Source organism: Eutrigla gurnardus (genome assembly GCF_963514095.1).
Source record: "Eutrigla gurnardus genome assembly, chromosome: 19".
Taxonomy (NCBI): domain Eukaryota; kingdom Metazoa; phylum Chordata; class Actinopteri; order Perciformes; family Triglidae; genus Eutrigla; species Eutrigla gurnardus.
Window position 1 is genome coordinate 9,640,872 of NC_139930.1, and position 20,780 is coordinate 9,661,651.

Below are 20,780 nucleotides of genomic sequence, written 5' to 3' on the forward strand. Positions count from 1 at the left end.
ATACTTTGCATCATGTTAACCAGTCCAGTGTTTCCCCTAGAATTTTTTTCAGGCCCGGTGGTACCCACCGAAAAAACCCTAAACAGACGAGACGTGTGGGATGGTGTATTGGTGCAGTTGGATTAAGTCAGGTGGCACAGCAAGCAGTCTGCAATTCTGCAATTATTATATTTGCATTCAACATTTTTGTTCAACCAGAGTGTATTCAAGATCACAAGGAGAGAGTGACTTATTAAGGTGCTGGTTGACGGAAATGATCAGGGTCCAGAATAATATGGCTGGAAAATGATGAGCATCACATTAATAGCTACAGATACTGTAAAACACTACAACGACATATGAGTGCATATATTGTCTTATTTTATCAAGTAAAATATAAGTTATAGGTTTACTCAACAGCAGTTAACTCAAAGTTCCACATCTTATCAAAAACAATCCTCCCCCCCGGGGAGGGGGGGCAAACGGGCTTTGGCCGGTTGTACATACGTCATCACGTCCTAATACTACACACACATGGCGTGATGTTGTTTTTAAGGAGTGCCGTCTCTGCTTATATTTCTCGACAACACTCGACCTGCATCAGTGAATGTGCGCACGAGCGGATCTGTGCGAGCAGACAGCACGAGGAAAGCGGATTTTGGACGGCGACACACAGCGGCATTTTTATTATGTAAAAATAAATAATAATGTAATGTAATAAAATAAATATTATGGACCCTATGGACCGGTTCCGCTCACACCACGAGTCTGAAGAGTGCAACAGCTTATCAAAATACAGTGTCAACGTTCCGTGTTTTCAAAGTAGAAAGCGACATCGTGGTGGTTTAACGAGGCGGAGCGGCATCAGAACAACATCAAGCGCGTAAAGTACACGAAGAAAAAAGTAGCGGGAGCGCGCGGCGAGGATTGTTGCAGCAAGTCTGCTGTGCTGCGCGGAGGTGCTCCTAATGTAAATGATTATTGATTTATGAATGAATTGATAGGTGGCTTATTTTTGGTATATTGATTTTTTTTTTGGCCTGGCGGCAGGTCTCCTTGGCCTGGCGTGCCGCCAGGCCTGTACGATGGTAGGGGAAACACTGCAGTCCTACAATAGTTAGGCCTTGGGACAGGTGACAATGGCAAACAACATATATATTATACTATGACTTTTATGACATTTTTATGCCATACTATACTCTGACCTATGACTATGCTATAGCATGTCAAAAATGTACAAAAAAAAGTCAGTCGATAAAATTCACAAAATAATGTAAAAAAAAAAAATGTAAAATCCCTTGTACGGTAGATAGAGCCATGCCTGAGTGTAGTGAGTCCAAAAGCCAATTTTTCGAGAAGAAAAAGTTGTATTATAGAGTGTCGAAAATGTACAAAAAAGTCAGCCGAAGAAAATTCACAAAAATAATATAAAAAATTATTAAAAAGTCAAAAATCACTCGTATCATATTTCAAGCCAAGTCTGAGTGTAGTGAGTCTAAAACGTCATAAAGAGCCATAGTCAAATTTTTAGAGAAAAAAAAGTCATACTATAGCATGTCGAAAATTCACAAAAAGGTCAGTCGATGAAATTCATGAAAAAATTGCAAAAAGGTATTAGAAAGTCATAAAAATCGCTCATATCGCTTGTCAAACCAAATCTGGGTGTAGTGAGTCCAAAAAAGTCATAAAAAGCCATGGTCAAAATTTTCGGGGGGAAAAAAAAAGTCATACTATATATAGCATGTCGAAAATTCCCAAAAAGTTAGTTGGTGTGCAGGTGGTTAAGTGGCTAGAATACATACCATGTACCCATGTAAATATATAAGCAGCTGACCCTGGTTTGAATCCCGGCCGAAGATTGTTTGCGGCATGTCACATCCTCTCTTGCTCTCATATTTCCTCTCTGTCCACTGCTTAATAAATGGTGTCTATGCCAGAAAAATTATTTAGAAAAAAAAGTCAGTCGATGAAATTCATAAATAATTGCAAAAACGTACTAAAAAGTCATAAAAATCGCTCATATCGCTTGTCAAGCCAAATATGGGTGTAGTGAGACCAAAACAGTCATAAAAAGCCATGGTCAAAATTTTCGGGGGGAAAAAAAGTCATACTATATCATGTCGAAAATTCCCAAGAAGTTAGTTGGTGTGCAGGTGGTTAAGTGGCTAGAGTACATGCCATTTACCATGTAAGCATATAAGCAGCTGACGCTGGTTCGAATCCCGGCTGGATTCCTTTGCGGCATGTCACATCCTCTCTTGCTCTCATATTTCCTCTCTGTCCACTGCTAAATAAATGGTGTCTATGCCAGAAAAAATATTTAGAAAAAAAAGTCAGTCGATGAAATTCATAAATAATTGCAAAAACGTACTAAAAAGTCATAAAAATCGCTCATATCGCTTGTCAAGCCAAATCTGAGTTACGTGAGTCCAAAACAGTCATAAAAAACCATGGTCAAAATTTTCGGGGGAAAAAAAAAATCATACTATAGCATGTCGAAAATTCTCAAAAAAAGTCAGTCGATGAAATTCATAAATAATTGCAAAAACGTACTAAAAAGTCATAAAAATCGCTCATATCGCTTGTCAAGCCAAATATGGGTGTAGTGAGTCCAAAAGAGTCATAAAAAGCCATGGTCAAAATTTTCGGGGAAAAAAAACTCATACTATAGCCTGTCGAAAATTCTCAAAAAAAGTCAGTCGATGAAATTCATAAATAATTGCAAAAACGTACTAAAAATTCACCAAAAATTCAGCTGACAAATTTCACAAAATAATGTAAAAAATTATTAAAAAGTCAAAAATCACTGGTATCACATTTCAAGCCAAGTCTGAGTTTAGTGAGTCCAAAACTGGCATAAAAGCCATAGTCAAATTTTTCGGAAAAAAAGTCATATAGCCTACCTACTATGACGTATTTTTCAATATACTAGACTATGAATTTTTTCGACATGCTATACTCTGAATTTTTTTTCGACATGCGATTCTATGACCTTTTTCACCATATGACTTCATTTTTGACACGCTATTATGACTTTTTTCGCCATACTATACTATTACTTAATTTTTGACGTGCTTTACTATGACCTTTTTTTTGACATTCTATACTATGACTTTTTTTCGACATGCTATACTATGACTCCCCCCCTGACATGCTATACTATGACCTATTTTTGACATACTTTACTATGACTTCACTTGACTTTTTTCGACATGCTCTACTCTGACCTTTTTACGATGTTATACTGTGACTTTTCTTTGACATTTTAATGCCGTATACTTTAATATGACTTTTATGTTTCTTTGCTGAATGAGTTGGTGTATTACTGCATAATGTCTTCTTTATTGTGCATATTTGTATTGTGTTAAAGAGACAGTTACACGTTGTGATTCTAGATGAAACAAATCCATAGTCATGAATCCATCTCTGTCAAGGACACAACTGAGAATGAGACAACAAAGCCTTTTATCATGTTCATGGCAAATTTAAAGTGTGTATCACACTGTCAAATGGATTTAAATATTCTGATGTATGGGATTATGTTGATTGAGGTGGACGGCTGCTGAAGGACGTCCTATAGGTTCTAAGGATGGGGGTCCTCATTGGGGAGGCAACCTCGGCACTGAGATCTCCCGTTGGGATGCCCACAGTCAGGGAGCCCCAGGCATGTGTCAGGGCTAACCAAAGGCAAATCACTGGCCAAGGACAGGCTGCAACAAACACAGTTGTTAAAATTCTGAAGTGTGGTTTGTTTAATGTGTGACCATGTAAAGGCGAAGACATGTAAATGAGGAGTGCCACTCTGCACATGTATAAATTGTTTGTATAATGACCTACTGTGGTGCCAAGATTAGTTACACAGTCTAGCTGGTAATGTCAGAGGAAACACTGTGTGCACCATTGTTTCCTTTGTGCTGCCTGAATATCGCCATGATACCAAACTTCTGCTAATAAGTGAACACAGAAAAACACAACGCAGTTTGTTCCGTCACATCATTTTTTTCCCGTTAGTTTATTTTTCAGTTGCTTAGAAAAACAAAACAAACAAGAGCTCACAAGATGACCCAATATTTCCAATCTACAGCTTGTCTGTCCTAACCAGAACCTCGTTTTTCAATATTCATGAGAATATGCAAATGAATGGGGTGCCTCATTCAATTGTCGAGTGAGTCATGTGACCCGAGCAGAGGGGTCTAAGGGCACGCGGGTGGGGGAGGCTCCAGTGCCACAGATGAGGGGGGGCTATCCCCACCTGCCCCCATCTGCTGTGAGAGCTACTTGCTCTTTGCATAATGGAAACTTACTGATGAGTATTTTTCTTTCATCAACTAAAACACGGTAATACCACACTTACACAGCAAGCTAGGTATCACAATGGTTTCAGCTGTCTTGAAAACCCACCAGATGGGAAAATATATATATAAATGAGCTAAATATAATTTAAATAGACCTAGAAACAAAATAAAGACGACAAAAACAACAATAAAACAAATTACTTCTTAAGTACACACACACACACAGACGATTAGGACCTCCGCACCCCCCCGAAACATGTGAGCTTTAAATCACCCTTCCTATCTAACTAATCTTCTGGAGTGTGTTTCTACAACACAGGATTCTTAATTCTTGATGCAAGACAGAGAAAATAATATAAAAAACACTTAAAACTGCCCACAGAGATCCAATGGGAAACTAAGTATGTGTATGCATATGTGCATATATGTTTGCGACTACTACGAAGAGCTGGTTCCTGATCGAGATGCATGAGAAGGCCAAACACTAGCCACACAACCACAGTCTTCCTGTGTGTAACGTCTCGGTTGCACCTTCACTTTCTATTCCAATGTTTTAAATACTTGTAAATATACTGTAGGTTATATATAGAGCCCATTTACAAATGGTACATGATTGGCTTGGTACGTCAATATCATAGTACACACGTTAGCTGGAATAAGGGTCACATATGACGAGCTAATGAGGTCATACAATGAGATTTCTTCTTTTCGTCATCGTCATCTTCAAATACACAGGTTAATAGTTGTCATGTTCCTCAAAAACAAAGCAAATACAGTCGATATCAAACACTTGCAAAACGTCCACTGCAAAGAATGGCTTGAGTAGGAGAAAATTTTAAAGAAGCACTTCGCTTCCTTTTCTCTGTGTGCCATGCTCTTTTTTTTTTAATTTGTTATCACATCACTTTTTTTTCCTTCTTCAAATTTTTCTTCAACAAAAGAATGATGCAAGTCCAACTGCTTAGCCCTCTGCTGCTACAGGCCCGCAGGCCTCGAACAGGAGAGCTCCTATAAAGATGGATAAACGACAAGGCCACTAGTCCATTAAAACATCCTAAAATCCCTCACTATGCTCAACCCATTTGTCTCACTACTGAGACTTTTAATATCAATCCAAAGCACCGATTCAAATTCAAACGGGAGCCATTTGGGGATTTTAAAGCAAAACAGTGCAAAACAAATCAAACCTGTGCAATAAGGCCTACCACTAATACCTCATACATACATTTTATCATAAAAACAAGACTTCAAAATGAACCAACAATAAAAACACTAAATGATTAAAAAAATAATATAATAATATAAAAGATGTGGTTAACAAAGCATGTACATGCACGGCTTAACAGAGGAGGAGAGACCTTCCCCTCTTGGACAAAAACAAAAGAATTATCAGACAGCAGTGTTTGTGTTAATGCTTTTCTAATGCTGCTGCCCCCCCCCTCCCCTTCAATTGAAATATTTCTACTGCTTCTATTGGTGACGACGGCCTAAGCTTGGGGAGCAGGGAGCCTGGGTGCCAGAGGGGTGTGTCGTCTCACATGGGCTCAAGCAGCCATCTGCCACCCTACTCTAGCCAGCCTGATCCTTATCCTCAGCCCAGCCTGGCCCAGCAGGCCTACTGTCTCATCCCCACAAAAAGCTTTCCTGCAGGGGGGTGTGGAGCTGGGGAGACAAAGGCGGGGAGGAGCTGGGGGAGCTCCACAGCGAGGCCCTTTGACCTGGTCCCTGGCCCGGCGGCCCAGACAGACAGCATCGTGTCTACTTCCTGCCTCCTCTCTCTTTTATCAGCCACATAGACCCCAGGGGCTGACGGAGAGACAGAGGAGGGGGAGGAGAAAGAGACGGAGAGAAGGGGAGGGTGGTGGGCAAATAAACACAATGAAGAGACTGACACGGACTACCCCGACCTCCTCCCCCCTTCATTCATCTTTGGGTTCGTATCTCTCTATTCCCTATGGGCAGGCTGCTGCCCTCTCCTCCTCTCCCCTGTGTGACCCCTCTCTCGTCTCTTCCCTCCTTTATTCCTCTGCGTCCATTCAAGCTCCCAGACTCTGTGTGGCCAAGCATGCCCCTACTGGCCATATATACGTTGCCGTTTTCTTCAGTGTTGTCAAATAAGCTTTGAATTGTTTTAACGCCACATGTAGTGTTGCCTTGATGGCTACCGTTGGGTGGTTAGCATATGCTTCGTCTGTGGCAGTAGTGACCTATCTTGGAGAAATTAGTGAATTGTAAAATGAAGTTCAAAACCCACAAAAAGCAACATTTTAGATAAGAGAGTGGCTTATTTTTTGTTGTTGTTGTAGTAGAAGAGCAGATTGATGCTCGACTGGAGAATGTTTTCATGGGGCGTTGGGGGGCTCGTCTCCTCTCCTCCTGTGGGAGCTGGCACCTAGGCAGTGGTGGTGAGCTTTTGGATGGTACGGTTGTAGTATTGGGTGGTGAGAGCCTCCAGGGGGCTCCAGCGGTGTGCATGCAGCTCGATGACCTCCATGAGGAGAGAGCGGGTCAGCTGCGATTCGGCCGGACTAAGCATCTTGTCCCTGACGGCTGCTAGAAGCTCTGTCATCATCTCTGGGAGCTGCTCCTCCAGGAGACGCCCCATGCTCTGCAACTGATGGAGAGAAAAAAAGAGGATGGGGGGAGGGAGGACAGGAGGTCAGAGAAAGTGTGTGTGTGTCCCTTTCAGAGGGCAAGACGCAACGTCTGGCACCTCGTTACTGTGGATGCAATCAGACAGCAGAAGTTCACATACCCTCTGGCCATAAAGCTGAGTGTGTGTGTGTGTGTGTGTGTGTGTGTGTGTGTGTGTGTGTGTGTGTGTGTGTGTGTGTGTGTGTGTGTGTGTGTGTGTGTGTGTGTGTGTGTGTGTGTGTGCGCGCCTGCTGGTAAGTAATCAAGACAGCGAAGGTTGTGGTTGTGTTTGTGAGCATCTGGGAACTGTTTGCCAACCAGAGCTCACCTATATTTGCTTTGTTTCACCTCTCCGTCTTATCTTCACGTCATTGCTGCTGGGAGCTTACTGCTATTCCACATTGACCCAACTCTTGATTAAATCCATAGTTCTACATAAATTCACCGCCACTGCTTTATTATTCATAACCCTCGGGAGAATGCCATAGAATATCAAAGAAGTGTGTTCGAGATGCACATACTGAAGACTACTACCCCAGCATGCACTGTGCATTCAAATAAAAACATGGACATTAATGGTTTTCAAAAGTTGTAATTTGTTTTTCTTGTATGCACTTGTTCAGATGTTTTACTGCATTTAATTTAGCTGTCTGGCGTGATGTGTGTACGTGGTGGGGGGGGGGGGGGACATACCTCCATGGAACAGCACAGGACTGCATCCTCCTTTACATCTGTGGACTCCAAAAGCTGAAAGGGACGAGAACAGACACTATGTAAAAACACTGGCACGCTGCAAAGCGAAGAGCTGCATAAAAAAAAAAGTGAGCGAGCAAACCCAAGGCCTAGCAGATAGATAAATATATGTATGGTTGGATGTAGGCCACATGGGGAGATTAAGCAAATGCAAGTGTTTGTGTGTGTTAATCAGTTCACAAGAGAAGGGGAAAAAAAGAAAAAGACCTAATCCCAATTGTAAATATTTTCTACATTAACATTTTAAATCTTGGAAGACAACACACCAGGCTTTCATCCTGGCAAGCTAGCGAACCATCAGACATCAAGGCTGCTGCACACTGACTGTATATCTGCACACACACACATCCTCGCCAAAAACAAACCGTGGAGCTGGTAAACACGCTAGCTGGCTTTCCGCCCCCAACAGTGGCCCCATGCACAGATGGGCATACAACTGGCACTTTCAAACAATGCAGGGAGCGATGGCGACAAAGGGAGGTAGACCGACAGAGAGCCTCCCATGCTAGACTGTAAACATCGAGGGTCAGATTACAGCAGAAAGGAATTCGGTTAAATACGGGGTGGAAGGGGGGAGAGTTTGTCTAATTAAACATTAGAACGGTAACCTGCTTCACAATGAGCAAAATAAAGCTGCTTTCACACCTGCAACCATGAACTTATCTAGACATAACCCAAAGCAGCTGTATGTGAGAACTCAGTCATCTGACATTTAACGGACTTTACCCTGCCAGGGAACGCATGTGTGACTAGAGCGGGTCATTGTCTGGAGAATTCATGGCAAGTGAGTTGGCAAGTGAGTTGGCATGTGATGACGTTTCGCACCAAACCGGAATACAAACATCCGAGGGTGAAGATGACGGGACATTTACACAAAGACGCCAACGAAATAGTCAAACTGGAAAGACGACAAGATAAGAGAACTTCCTTTGGTGAACGGCCAACACCGAAATCGACAGGCAAATCTGAGGAGTGGCGAGAGATTCGGTTGATTATGTGCTGCGTGACCGCGGTGCCATCCACGTCATGCCCTGCCTCCTACAGACTACCAAGGCGCCCGGCCGGCCAAAACCCAACAGAGCAGGCGAGAATGCGTCGTGGATGATCTCCTGTTGGGTGCTACACATGTGAAAGGGAAACTCCAGAAAACAGCTTACGGTATAAATGCAGGTACAGGCACACGGCTATGGAAAACAAGTGAGCTCATAGACGCAAAGCACAGTAACTCAATTCTGTTTACTTGATCCGGCGTTAATCCATATTTTCATAACATTTTGTGCCATTAAATAGTACTATGAGTTTTTAAAGAATATCACCGTGTTGGTTTACTCTCATAAGCCACAACTGTATACGGCTACTAACTGGTAAGTGGAGAATTTAGCAGCTAAAGCACCACATATTTCCACTCAGAAGAGATTAGAAATGAGCTAAAAGAAAGTAAATATTGCTCTTGAATTCGTCAGCTGGACATAAACATTACTGCAAATGAATAAAAAAAAAATGTATCGCAGGTTTAAATCAGCAGCATCAAACTAAGCAATTAGCAAGTGTTTTCCGTTTTTTCCACTTGGCTTCACCGACTGCATGCCAGATAGCATCGGTTTTAACACTTGTGAGGTAGAACTCCATCACAGAGAAACTAAAGCACGATTCGACACTTTGCATTAGGAAAGAGCTCAAAGAAAAACACTGGAATGGATATGACGTTTGAAACCTTATAACTGGAAGAAGAAAAAAACAAGCACCACCACCATCTGATGCTATGATCCACACTCAATGGCCTGTTATTTCTACACAGTAAGCTTAATGGTATTCCACCTATAATTCAGGCCCAGCAGTTGCACAGTCGTCAGCTCCTCAGTATGCTCAGACGGGTGTGGTGACAATGTGGCTGTTTGATGTGGGAACTAAAGTCTTGTCGTTCCCGGAGTAGGAGCGCTATGTGACATGCAGGATTAGCTCATAATGAGTTCTCAGGGGAGACCAGGGCCAAGTTATTGCTCAATACCTTTAAAACGGTCTAATCTATACTCATCTAATCAGTTCCCCTATCCACTGCCGTCGCACTTTTCTCCAACGCGATAGCTCTTCCCTGTCGCTCCTACACATTTACATACATGAATCGCTCCATATTACCGCCGGTTGTTTTTTTTTATGTTGAGCAGGAACGGCTGCAGAAAAAAAATCCTGTTTCTGTGAGAATACTTAACGCATTAAAGTGTGCTGGAGCTGAAAACAGCTAGATCTCAGGTTAGTTACATAACAATAATAAAAAAAGCTCCCAGCACAGGGAAACATTGGTATACTGTGTGATTTCCAATTACAGTATGTTTATTCAAAACACATTTGGAACACGAAAAGCAAGAAAAACTAGGACAGCTGCGATTGTCTTGTAACGCTGAATGGAAGAAATGCTTCCGACAGGGTGACAACACCTTGATGACTCAGTGAAGTGGATTAGAAAATAATCCTTATTTATTTAAATATTCTGCTGACCTTCAGTTTGACCTAATTACCTAAAAACTGATATATTTGTATTTTTTGAAACCCATCATCATACTGCTTGCTAAAAAAATAAGAAAATTATCTTTAAGTGCTGAGAGAAAAAACACGAAAAACATACTAATGACCCAGTGCTCAAAATTAAAATTAGGATTACTTCAATAGTTGCATAGCAACAGCAGGTCTAGCGTCAGGACAAGAACGTACAATTGCTTGATGCTCAAAATGTTCAAAGTTTTTTTTATTTTAAATTGTATAATAGCTGTGCTAATAAGCTGCATAGTCTGTGATTGAGACTATGCGGGCCCATATAAATAGCCCCTGAGGTCACCAGACAGTGAATGTGGATGCTTTTTGCTCTGCAGTGAGCAACTGCACACCAGTACTCTGATGGAGTCTCTGTGGACCACATGCAGGTCTTTTGCTTCAGTTTGACATGTTAATTTGAGCACCCTGCTATGGGACTTCTGATTTTTCATGACTTTGGCTGTTCCTCCTCAATAAAGACATGTTTTTCAAAAGGTACAGTATTATCATAATCAGTTTTTCATTGTGCCTGTGCAGACTATTTCGTGCTTTACATACTTTTATACAATGGCCTGCGTTTGGCTCAATCACCGTTCTAAATGTACGCATTCAACACAAAGTTCCTTAACAACCCATGTATTTACAGTAACAAGCTGAGACAGTAGCAAGCCTAATGAACGAGCAAAAGAAAAGAAAACCTTTTTGCTTAATAAATGTCACGGCGATCCTAAAACATTCAATTAAAAAAGTTTATTATTTGATTCTCATTGTTTTTGCTAACATGTTCGCCATGACAACTGCAGAGGACAGACTGCCACACAGTCACAAATGCACGTGCAGGAGCGGTTACTTTAATATGCAAACACACATGCACACGCACAGAACGGCAGATATATTGCGGCTGGATCCGACAGCTACGTGTCACGACAGGAAAGACGAAACAGCAGATGTATAAAAATCAGGAACAATAGCTCTGGGAAACGGAGATTGTCGAACAAGCACATGACTAGCAACCGCAAATTCACACATGTTGTTATACAAATATTTTGACATTGTTCACAGGTGTGTTCTAACCTCAAGCACCTTTCAGGCCAAATGTGACACTGCCGATAGTGGAATATGGAGGAGTGTTACATCGCGGTTCCACGCCCTCGGCCGTGTTGCGGAGCCCTCTTTAACAAGCTGAGATAATGCCCTGGGCACACGCTCAGACAGGGTGTGGACGGCATTAGTTGTGTGTTGATTGCTGCGTTTGTTAGCGAGACGCGGGGTGTGTGTTGAGTGCCAGACTGGCAGAGGTGTGGACGGGCGGTGAGACTACCTGGCACGTGCATCAAACCTGACATTCTTTCTTCTCCGCCGCTCAAACTTCAACATGAAAACACAATTTCCGCTCCCAGATTCTGTCATCTGCCCTTTCCCCTTCTCCTTTTCCACCTGTTGTGCCATCAGCAAACTTCCTCCTACAGTAACTGTCAACGCGACCACAGTCTCCTCCGCTTCCTCTCACCTCTTCTGTCTTTCTCCCTTCCCTACCTCGCTCGCTTCCCCTTTCAATATTCCGTCCGTCATTAAAACCACTTCTGTTTCGCGGCGTGTCTGCTGTTGCTACCCTATATGGTTGCCATGGTGACCGTGGTGAGTGTGCGTAAGAGAGCGCGACCAGCTGATGAGAAATGAACCTGGGGTCACGCATATTCCTGGAACTGACTGTTTACACCACTAACCAAACCTCGCCGTGGTGTCTCAAGTCTAGACAACGTCTGGCCAAAAACAGGAAACCTGGTGCACGTATCGATCTGAACACACCAGATAGACAGACACAGCTGGACACTTTCCTTTTACTGGAACAAGTAGACGGCGTCGGATCAATTGGTAATTGGCATACTTAACGCTAACAAGAGGGTGTAGATGTGGATACAGACCTCTCGTAGGCAGGTGTAGATGGGACACACCAGCACCCTGAACGGCTCCGCGGAGCTGCTCCTCATGGTACCAAACACCTCACACAGGAAGGTGATGAAACCAAGCCACCTTTCCACATCTGACTGCTGGAGCTCCTCTCGACAGGCGAAGTCCCTCTGTGAGGAGACAGAAAAATACAGATTCATATTAAGTTTGGAAAATACTCTAAAACTTGAGTCTGTCCGGCTTTTGTAAATGTGAAGAAGAAGTAGGCAGTAGGTAGGTGGATATTTAAGTGTTGCACAAATTCATCATCAGTGGTGGTAATCACCATTAACATCTTCGCTATCTCCCTGATGGAGGTTTTTTGTAGGTGGTAAATGTATTAACCTTGCGGCTGAAAGTACTTAAAGGCAAAAAAACTGTTGAAAAGCACATTAAACAAATTCATGAATTTCTTTTTTCTGCCAGAAGTGGAGGGGAATATGTTAATTTGGTTTGAAAGTGAAGGGTAGTGAACTGTGTCAGTGCTGTAAAAGTGTTGGGGTTAATATGGGTTAATGCGTAATGCGCACTTGTAAAGATGTTATACAGCAGGTTAAACCAAAACTTTATTAACAGTCGGAGAAACACACTCCGCTTTGCCAGAGTGTGCTGCCTGTGACTGAAGTGCACTAGAAACATGAGCGGCTTGTACTTTCACCGACTCCTACAACTGAAGCCCTGCTTGTGCACACGTACACACAATATGGGGCCTTGAATGGGTCCAATAAAAAAGAAGAAGAAGAAAATAAGACACAAAAACAAACAAACCACACACTCAAAGACGACTTCGCACGGCTCTCATGCACCATGATATTGTCACAGTATAAGCGTAACAAGCCAGTTAAATGGCAGGATGCACACGCACAGAAAAGCAGACAAAAACATGACTGAAGCAACAGAAGAGACGAGCTTATACAAGGAAGGAAGATGACGAAGAAGGTGGCAAATGGCAACCAAAAAAGCACACAAATAAATAGCGTCTCTCATAGGTAACTAACCCTGACCCCGTTTAATGACAGCAACAACAAACCCGGGTGCCTCTCTCTTTTTTTTTTTATACACAGACTAATTGCCCCCATATTGAGATCCAGGGGTCTGGAAGCAACATCATTAATGATGGCCTACATGAGGCCCACTTGTGACATTTAAAATGTTTCAAAGCAAAAAGCTCAAATGTCAAAGACGAGGAGGGGGTCCCTGCTGGCTGGGAAGTGGAAATTAAAGTGAGGTGACCACACAGCTGTGAAGAACGACGGGGTGGGGAATAAGTGGAGAAAGGAGGTGCAAGGATTAAAGTGGGATGCTCTACTGTTGGGTCAGGATTAAAAAACCTTATCATCCAAATAAAGAGGTGTTTTAATAATACATTTAAAAAGTCAAATACATGATCTGCAAGAGGAGGAAACAGGAGTAAGAGGGAAGGCAGGGGAAAGGAGGCAGCAGATGGCTTAAATTTTAGACCTTGAATGTCTTCTGAAGACAGCATGTATGTCTGCATAATTCTAGACTGTCTGGAGGAAGAGGAGGGGGGGGGGGGGGGGCTGTGTGCAGGTAGACATAGTGAAGCACTGGCCCATGTTGTTCTGGGTGAGGGGAGGCAAAAAGACGGGGGAGAACAGTAATATAGAGCTCATGAGGGACAAGGAGGGGGGAGACAGTGAAATATGACAGCTGAGAGCAGATTTTCATCGTGGGTCCAAGACTGGAACTGTCCAGGGGGGGTCTCGATCAGGTCTGTCTCCCCCTGGGTGTTAGATTAGCTTGTCTGCTCACTGCCATTAACAACATCACACACGCAGTTGGCTTCCTCATAAAACTCAGCTTGAATGAAACTCAAATTACAGAGAGGATTACGTTAAAAACGTACAGAATACAAAAGTACTTCTATTATCTACTCTATTATACAGTGCTGGTGGATTAGAAGGATCATAGAAGGGCATTATTGAGATCTTGTTTACAGTAACTTTTGTTTTTCATGGGATACTTGGGCGGAAGTTAACCAGGCATTAAAAAAGTAAAGCAATAGATTTTTGTGAAAGAATGAAATGGTAGTTTCACTTAATCTGATGATTGATTAAAAATTGAGTGAATACTATGTCACGAAATGTGGAAAGTGTCACTCACAAACTCTCCCATCATCACTGTGGAGCCAGCGTAACAGCGCCACAGTGGCGAGAACTGCTGTAAATCAACTGTTGCAGACTGGTGTAAGTGCTATGAAAGATTTCACACTGACCTCTAAAAGAGCTTCAAATACTAAAAATGTTTTGGTGAAAGCAAGCATCAGAAAGTGTCCTAAAATATCAAAGTGCATTAAAGTATTTACAGAAGTCAATTATTTTTTTCAATTTTATAACCGGAGCTAACAAGATCCACAGAGATGCATGTGGAGCTGCTCAGCGGGGAGTAGATGCAGTCAAATCACAGTGTTCATCTTTTAGCCATGGTGTAGCTGCTCTGTCAGCTCATTATAAAAGACAGCAGCGTATTGCACAGTGAGCAGTCGTTTCTCCGACAGCAACAAATTAGTGTTGGAAGAAGTACGCAGATCTTTTACTTCGTGAGGATTTATTGCAGGGCTGCTGTATTAGACTGCATTAGTTTTGCCGAAGTGTACCTAATAAACTGGTAACTAAGTGTATTCTGAGCATTTCTTTACTTAAATGTCTTCCCTTAATTGCTGAAAAATGTCATGATATTGGCATATCTTGGATATACCAATATCATCCAGGCCATTCTACGCTGAGATGTGATAATGAGATTGTTACACTGAACTCTGAGTTACTGTATGTCAATAGTGATGAAAGTATTGAAGAGGAAAGTGTGAAGAGGCCCCTGCCGCTAACCGATTCTCGCTCTCACCTGCAACATGTTGAGGAGCAGCGATCGGAACTTGGTCCCTTCCACCATGAACAGCGCCATCTTGTCACAGAGCATGGCGGCGGTGGCGGCGAAGCTCCTGTCGGACACGGCCTTGGAGTAGATGGTGCTCACCACCTGAGCCAGGGTTTCCTCCGACCGCGCCGAGCACTGAGCCTCCTCCATGAAGGAGGCCAGCTGCTGCTCCACTCCGCTGCTGTTGCTCCTCATGCTGTTGAGCAGGTCCACCAGCCGGTCCATGCTCTGTGAGCCGGAGCCTGACGCCTCCACACGGGCCTCTTCCTGAGGCGGGGGAAGGAAAAATATAGGTGATGATAATCAATTAATTGATCAAAAAATTCTAAATAAGTAGATCGGTAGTCTCTCTAATGGCCGATCAGAAGAGCTGATTACTGTACAGTTTTGTGACATGTCCTGCATGCTAGATCTTTTGGTTCTGGTAATTATCATGTTTCTAGTAAAGAATATCATCATAATAATAATAATAACGCGATAGTTGTGTATATCTGGAAAGTTGAGGTGAAAGCCCTTTGCAGACGGTAAACTAAATAAATTCTGCTCTAATCAAGCAAAAGCTGTCACCCAGACTGGATTCATTGGTGTCACTGTTTATTAATTCCTGCCTTGTTGCCTGCTGGGGGGTTCCATGCTGTCAAATCAAACTACCCCTGGTGGTAACGAGTTAAGAGGAGGAAGAGAGGCTTTTCAGCAGGCAACACAGTTGGCTGACTCGCCAGTTTAGTGCACACAGTGGAAAACATCAAAAACTATTAAGCCAACGCTGGGCCAGTTTCTTCACCTCCTTAGTGTGCTCCCCTCCCTGCCAGTCTGGGAGTGTCAGTCTGAATGCTAAATATCTAAGTAGATGGATGACTAAAGACAGGCAGTGTAAGAAAACTGTCTACGTGTCTATATATTAATGACCGTGCATGTGTATGTGTGAACATAATGAAAGCAATTATAAGACTAAATGGTAGCGTGTGTGTTCACGTGGACCTGATTGTCTTAATACTGACTGACAGGCTCTAAGCAGCTTTCCAGTACCTTGTCCTTTAGTCTCCTCCTCAGCCTCTCCTTTGACGACTGCAGCAAGCTGATTTTGGGCTGCTCTGACTGGCCGTCGCTTGCCTTTGCACTTCCTGGCGGGTCGGGAGATTCCTTTTTGACTCTCAGATGTGGGAAAGCGTTTACATTGGGTGTTGGCTCAGGTCTGGGTGATTCATTAGGACTCTTACTGCTGTTGTCTTGTGGTGGTCTGATCTGCTCGTCACCTGGTTTTACATTCTCAGTCTCTCTGTCTTTGGTTATTCTTGGGGGTACTCCTTTATCCCCTGTAGCGTTTGTCTGCCCATGCCCCTGGCCTTTCTGATTGTGGTGCCAACGCCGGTTCTGGCTGTATCCGTGGTGCGGGGGTCCTCCTTGGCGTTGCCCATGTCCTCCTTGATACTGGCGAGGCGGCCGACCAGCACTACTGTTTCTGTTATCTCCCAGTTCTGTTAAATTCTGCTGCTGTCGGTTTGGCGATTGATGTTGCGTTTGATCCCTCTGGTGCTGCGGTGACTGTTGTTGTATCAGCTGAGGTTGGTTCTTCCCTCCTCCTCCGCCTCCTCCGCCTCCTCCTCCACCCCCACCTCCTCCTCCACCTCCCTGAGGCCGCTGCTGTCTCCTGGAATGAGAGCAGGTTTCAGTTAGCTTCATTGTGATGTAGCAGCAGCTGGTTTCTTCCTTAAACCGCTGTGCTACACTCTGGCCTCCACTCTGTACTGGCACCATGATGGTCTACATCCTCCCCCCAGCCCCCCCAGCCCCCCCAGCCCCCCCGCAAAACTGAGTTTTGTGGAAAAAAATAAATAAATAAAAAGGTTCCATTTTCTATTTAATCTTCAACTCCTTATCTAGTCACAGTGACTAACCTTCTGTATATACTATGACAATTCCCAGCTAGCGTAGATACAAACAGTAACCCATCATCTACTGATACCATCTTAAAGTAAGTAAAATTCAAGAGCCCGATGACTGCTTACATGTGGATGCACAGTATGCCTGTGTCTTCCTGTCCTGCATTGCTCTGTCCTTTTGCTGCACTGGCTCTGGGCTTGACAAGCCGCTGACATATGGTCCAGAGGATTAGTCTCCCTGGCCCCGAGGAGGCAACCTATCATATGCCTCAGTCTGTGAACTAGCACACCTTTGCTCAGATACGCTCCCTATGAGAGATTTTTATGCTGTGAAATTGTGCAGGAAAATTTAGGGGATTTACATCTTCAGTGACGGATTGCCAGTCGAGGTTAATGAAACTATCAATTTTACCATGGGTCGACTTAGACAAACTTGTCTATCAACGATGGACTTGATTCACTTCATTTTACCTCCCAGGGACTAAAGATGGAAAGTAGCTAGTTTCAAAAACCTGATGTATTCAATTAAAAGAAACCCCAAAATAATTAAAAAAGCACACTCAGAGAAACTGTGCTTGGCTGGAAATTACTGCATAAATGCTGGTAAAAAAGTAACCGGATATGTTGAAGGACATAACTGGTTAAAACACCTCATTTAAAATGAATGTAAGAACAACCTTGGAAATGTTCTTAGAGCTTTAAAAACAGCTTAATATATTCCTATGTGCAGGTCAAACATGTTTAAGCAGAAAGACTGCAGCACTGATACATGGCAGAGAGAGAGGATGGATTTTATTGTGCCTGCAAAATTCAAGTGAACTGAATTTTTCCTGGAAAAAAAACCCCTAGCCAGCTAAATTCAGGAAAAATGGCTACAAACATGGATGAGATGGATGCAGCCGTACAGTTGTTAGACACGTTTTTAGAAGTACAACATATATTTTATATTTGCTTTGTGAAAACAACTGGCAGCTTAATGAATAATGAAAATAATTGTTAATCCTTCATGTTTCTTCGATAGAGCACTGATTACTGACTGGTTAGGGAAAAAACAAAACAAGCCTTTGGGTTTAGGACTTCAAGCCTTGCAAGAGACGACATTTAAAGACGTTGGATTGGGTCTCTGTGAGATTGTGATGAGCTTTGTGATGCCCCACAGTTTTTGGATATTTTATTAATGATCAATGTAGTTGAAACCCTAGTTGTTATTTTTTTCAAGTTGTTTTCTGTCTGAATATGAATGTGTTTGCGGGTGCTGGCAGAAGCGCAGACAAAGTGAACGTGTCCAAGTGTATTTATAGTCTTTTTTTGTGTGTGGATCATTTGGTTTATGTCTCGCCTGGCCCCTCTGCTCCACTCTCTCGGGGAGGTTGGCAGACAGTTCATCATCCGAGTCTCTCGCCTGCCTCCAACTCTATGCAAATATCCTCTGCGCCTTTCTTGGTCACATGTTCATCAACCCGACACAAAAACTGAGCTCTTATGAATCACACAATGATCAGGGAACACCCTCCTGTCAGGCACTCTCATCAGCACCCTTCAATGTCTGTTTGTCTGCAGCAAACTTTTAATTACTGCAAAGCTGCTTATTAAGGTTTTGCTGTTTTATCAAACTCATAAAATAAAGTATAATCGCTTAACACGACTTATAGAAATCGTGATATGTCATTTAATCACTGCAGAGGGTGAGTCTCTCTCTCTCTCTCTCTCTCTCTCTCTCTCTCTCTCTCTCTCTCACACATTCAATTTGATCTTTACACAAGCTGTTGGTTTAGGCTCAGCTCTAATAAGCCCTTCTCCTGATCTCCGATGCGGAGAGGTGAAAGTGAGACAGTAATAAAATGGTAATCATTTTTAATGACTGCGAGCTCTGCGGTAGCTTGAGTGTTGCTCGGATTGACCATCCAGCGAGATGTTTGCATTAAGGATGAATGATGGGGCCACTGATGAAATTTCATCTTATATTTCTTGTTACTGAAACAGGCCGTCTCTGGCGCAATACACCATCTAGTAAAATGAGAAATGACAATTTGTTTTTGGTTGAGGTGATGAGTCTGTAACGTTATGGTATTAATCAGATTTAAATGAGTGTGTGACATTGCCTGGCTGAGTCCCCTGTTTTTAAATCTCTCTATTCTCATCCGGCTGCTTCTTCAGATCAAATCAGTGTGTTAAAAAGCACCCATGGTCCCATTCTGTGCGGAGGATCTGGCTTCATGTTGTCACTAACCTGGCTGAGACTTGTCGCTTCCCCCCGGGGCCAGAAGGCAGAAGTATGGTTAACTGGTCTCGGGTGAACTGATCGACCGCTCTAAAAGTAGGAGGGGAGGGCCACAATGCAGGCGAGTGGAAGGATTGATAGCGGAGCGAAGTGGCAGAAAAATTTGTAGAAAACGGCGAGAAATTGTTGGAGATAGCATGAAGGAAAAGATAAGACATTATAGAAGACAGAGGGGGAAACGCAGTGAAGCAAAGAGGGAACAAGCAACAAAAGAAACTACAGGTTGGTAACTACGTCATTCAAACAACATGCATAGAACTACAGGAAACTAAAAAAGGTGAAATGAATCGGCAGATATGATCATGGGCGGAGGTAGGATACTGATGATCGATCATGGCTGTGGATGTATGTGGATGGAGACCTCGTGGATCCACTGGACCATTGGTTGACTCAGACTAGCAAATCGATTGGCCTGGGGGGGGGGGGAAGAGAAGCCTGTAGGCCAGTAACTCAATAACTCGGCCAAAGCTTCATACAAGCCACAACACACTGGCTTAATGGGGAGACGGGCTCCGACTGCCAGACTGATCCTTCGCATTACTCCATTTTTAATACATTTCAGGATTCACAATCTCGGGAACGCACTGAATGAATGTGCATACATGCATGTGTGCATAGATTGGAGACGGCAGTCAATAACTTTTGAATCATCGTGGTCAGAAGCAGAGAAAGCAGGCGGTTCATAGTAGGTGCAGAAAAATCCAGCAGACCTGCTGTGTGCTTTTGTTCGAGTGCACACACACACATCATCATAAAACGGACTGCACTAGGTTCTCAAGGTGGTGATGTTTTCTGCCACACAGAATTGTAAGAATTGTCCTTCCCATCTTCACAGCTCACACTAAAGTACTTCACTTATCACTTTACAACAATGACGAGTGGAATCTGAAGAGGCCAAGTGTTAAAATCAAACTTAAATTTTCGAGCAAGGCAGACGGACTAAAGTAGGTGTCTAAAGGCTCCTTAACAATGAACAGCTCTCCATCTTAAAAAGAGGAACGAAGGAGGAGTATATTAGCTTCTTCATTGCCCCTTTTCTGTTTTGGAGCAGAGAGCGGTAAGCAGCACATTCCAGTAAATCACAACTAATTTCAGCCCTGCTTGACGTGCATACTAAAGTAGAAACAGATGCACTACCTCCCCTTTCTTTTACTCCCTGCCACAGCCAGCCTACACTTTTCCTTTACTCAATCTCACCCCGTTTCTCTTTCTTGTGCCTGCTTTATTCACTACAACTAACATGCTTTGTAAATATCATCAAATCATCAATATTTATCTCCATATTTCATCATCATCAGTTACTTTTCTTCTCACAGCTGTCTTGACACATCACACACAGCACAAAGTACATATATCTTTATATCTATGAATGTAACATTATATGTGTGGTACAATGAATATTCGTAGCCACGGGCTATTTGTTGTGTTCTGTCAGGGAACCTGACGATAATGTCGACGTAGAGGATTAGCATGTTTGCTCATCATGTATAATCATACATGTTAACTGCATGTTTGTCTATCAAACATGCTAAGCTTCAAAGGACGGTAAGCGGAGGCTTTTTTCTGTGTCAACTTGAAGTT

General features: G+C 43.0%; 1 protein-coding gene across 2 annotated transcripts in view; it reads right to left on the minus strand.

The window, feature by feature from the left end:
* Window positions 1–4,088: 4,088 nt before the first annotated feature.
* ctif (CBP80/20-dependent translation initiation factor) overlaps window positions 4,089–20,780 on the minus strand; it is a 44,670-nt gene continuing 27,978 nt past the window's right edge. Inside the window, exons 9-14 of one of the 2 annotated variants that reach the window (XM_084034504.1) lie at window positions 19,149–19,229; window positions 16,065–16,686; window positions 15,003–15,302; window positions 12,116–12,271; window positions 7,602–7,655; window positions 4,089–6,888 (exon numbers count right to left, since the gene is read on the minus strand). In XM_084034504.1, coding sequence (XP_083890630.1) covers window positions 6,667–6,888; window positions 7,602–7,655; window positions 12,116–12,271; window positions 15,003–15,302; window positions 16,065–16,686; window positions 19,149–19,229 — 1,435 coding nt within the window. In that variant the 3' untranslated portion in view covers window positions 4,089–6,666. The remainder of the gene's footprint in view (window positions 6,889–7,601; window positions 7,656–12,115; window positions 12,272–15,002; window positions 15,303–16,064; window positions 16,687–19,148; window positions 19,230–20,780) is intronic. The other variant, XM_084034505.1, reaches the window with a different exon arrangement.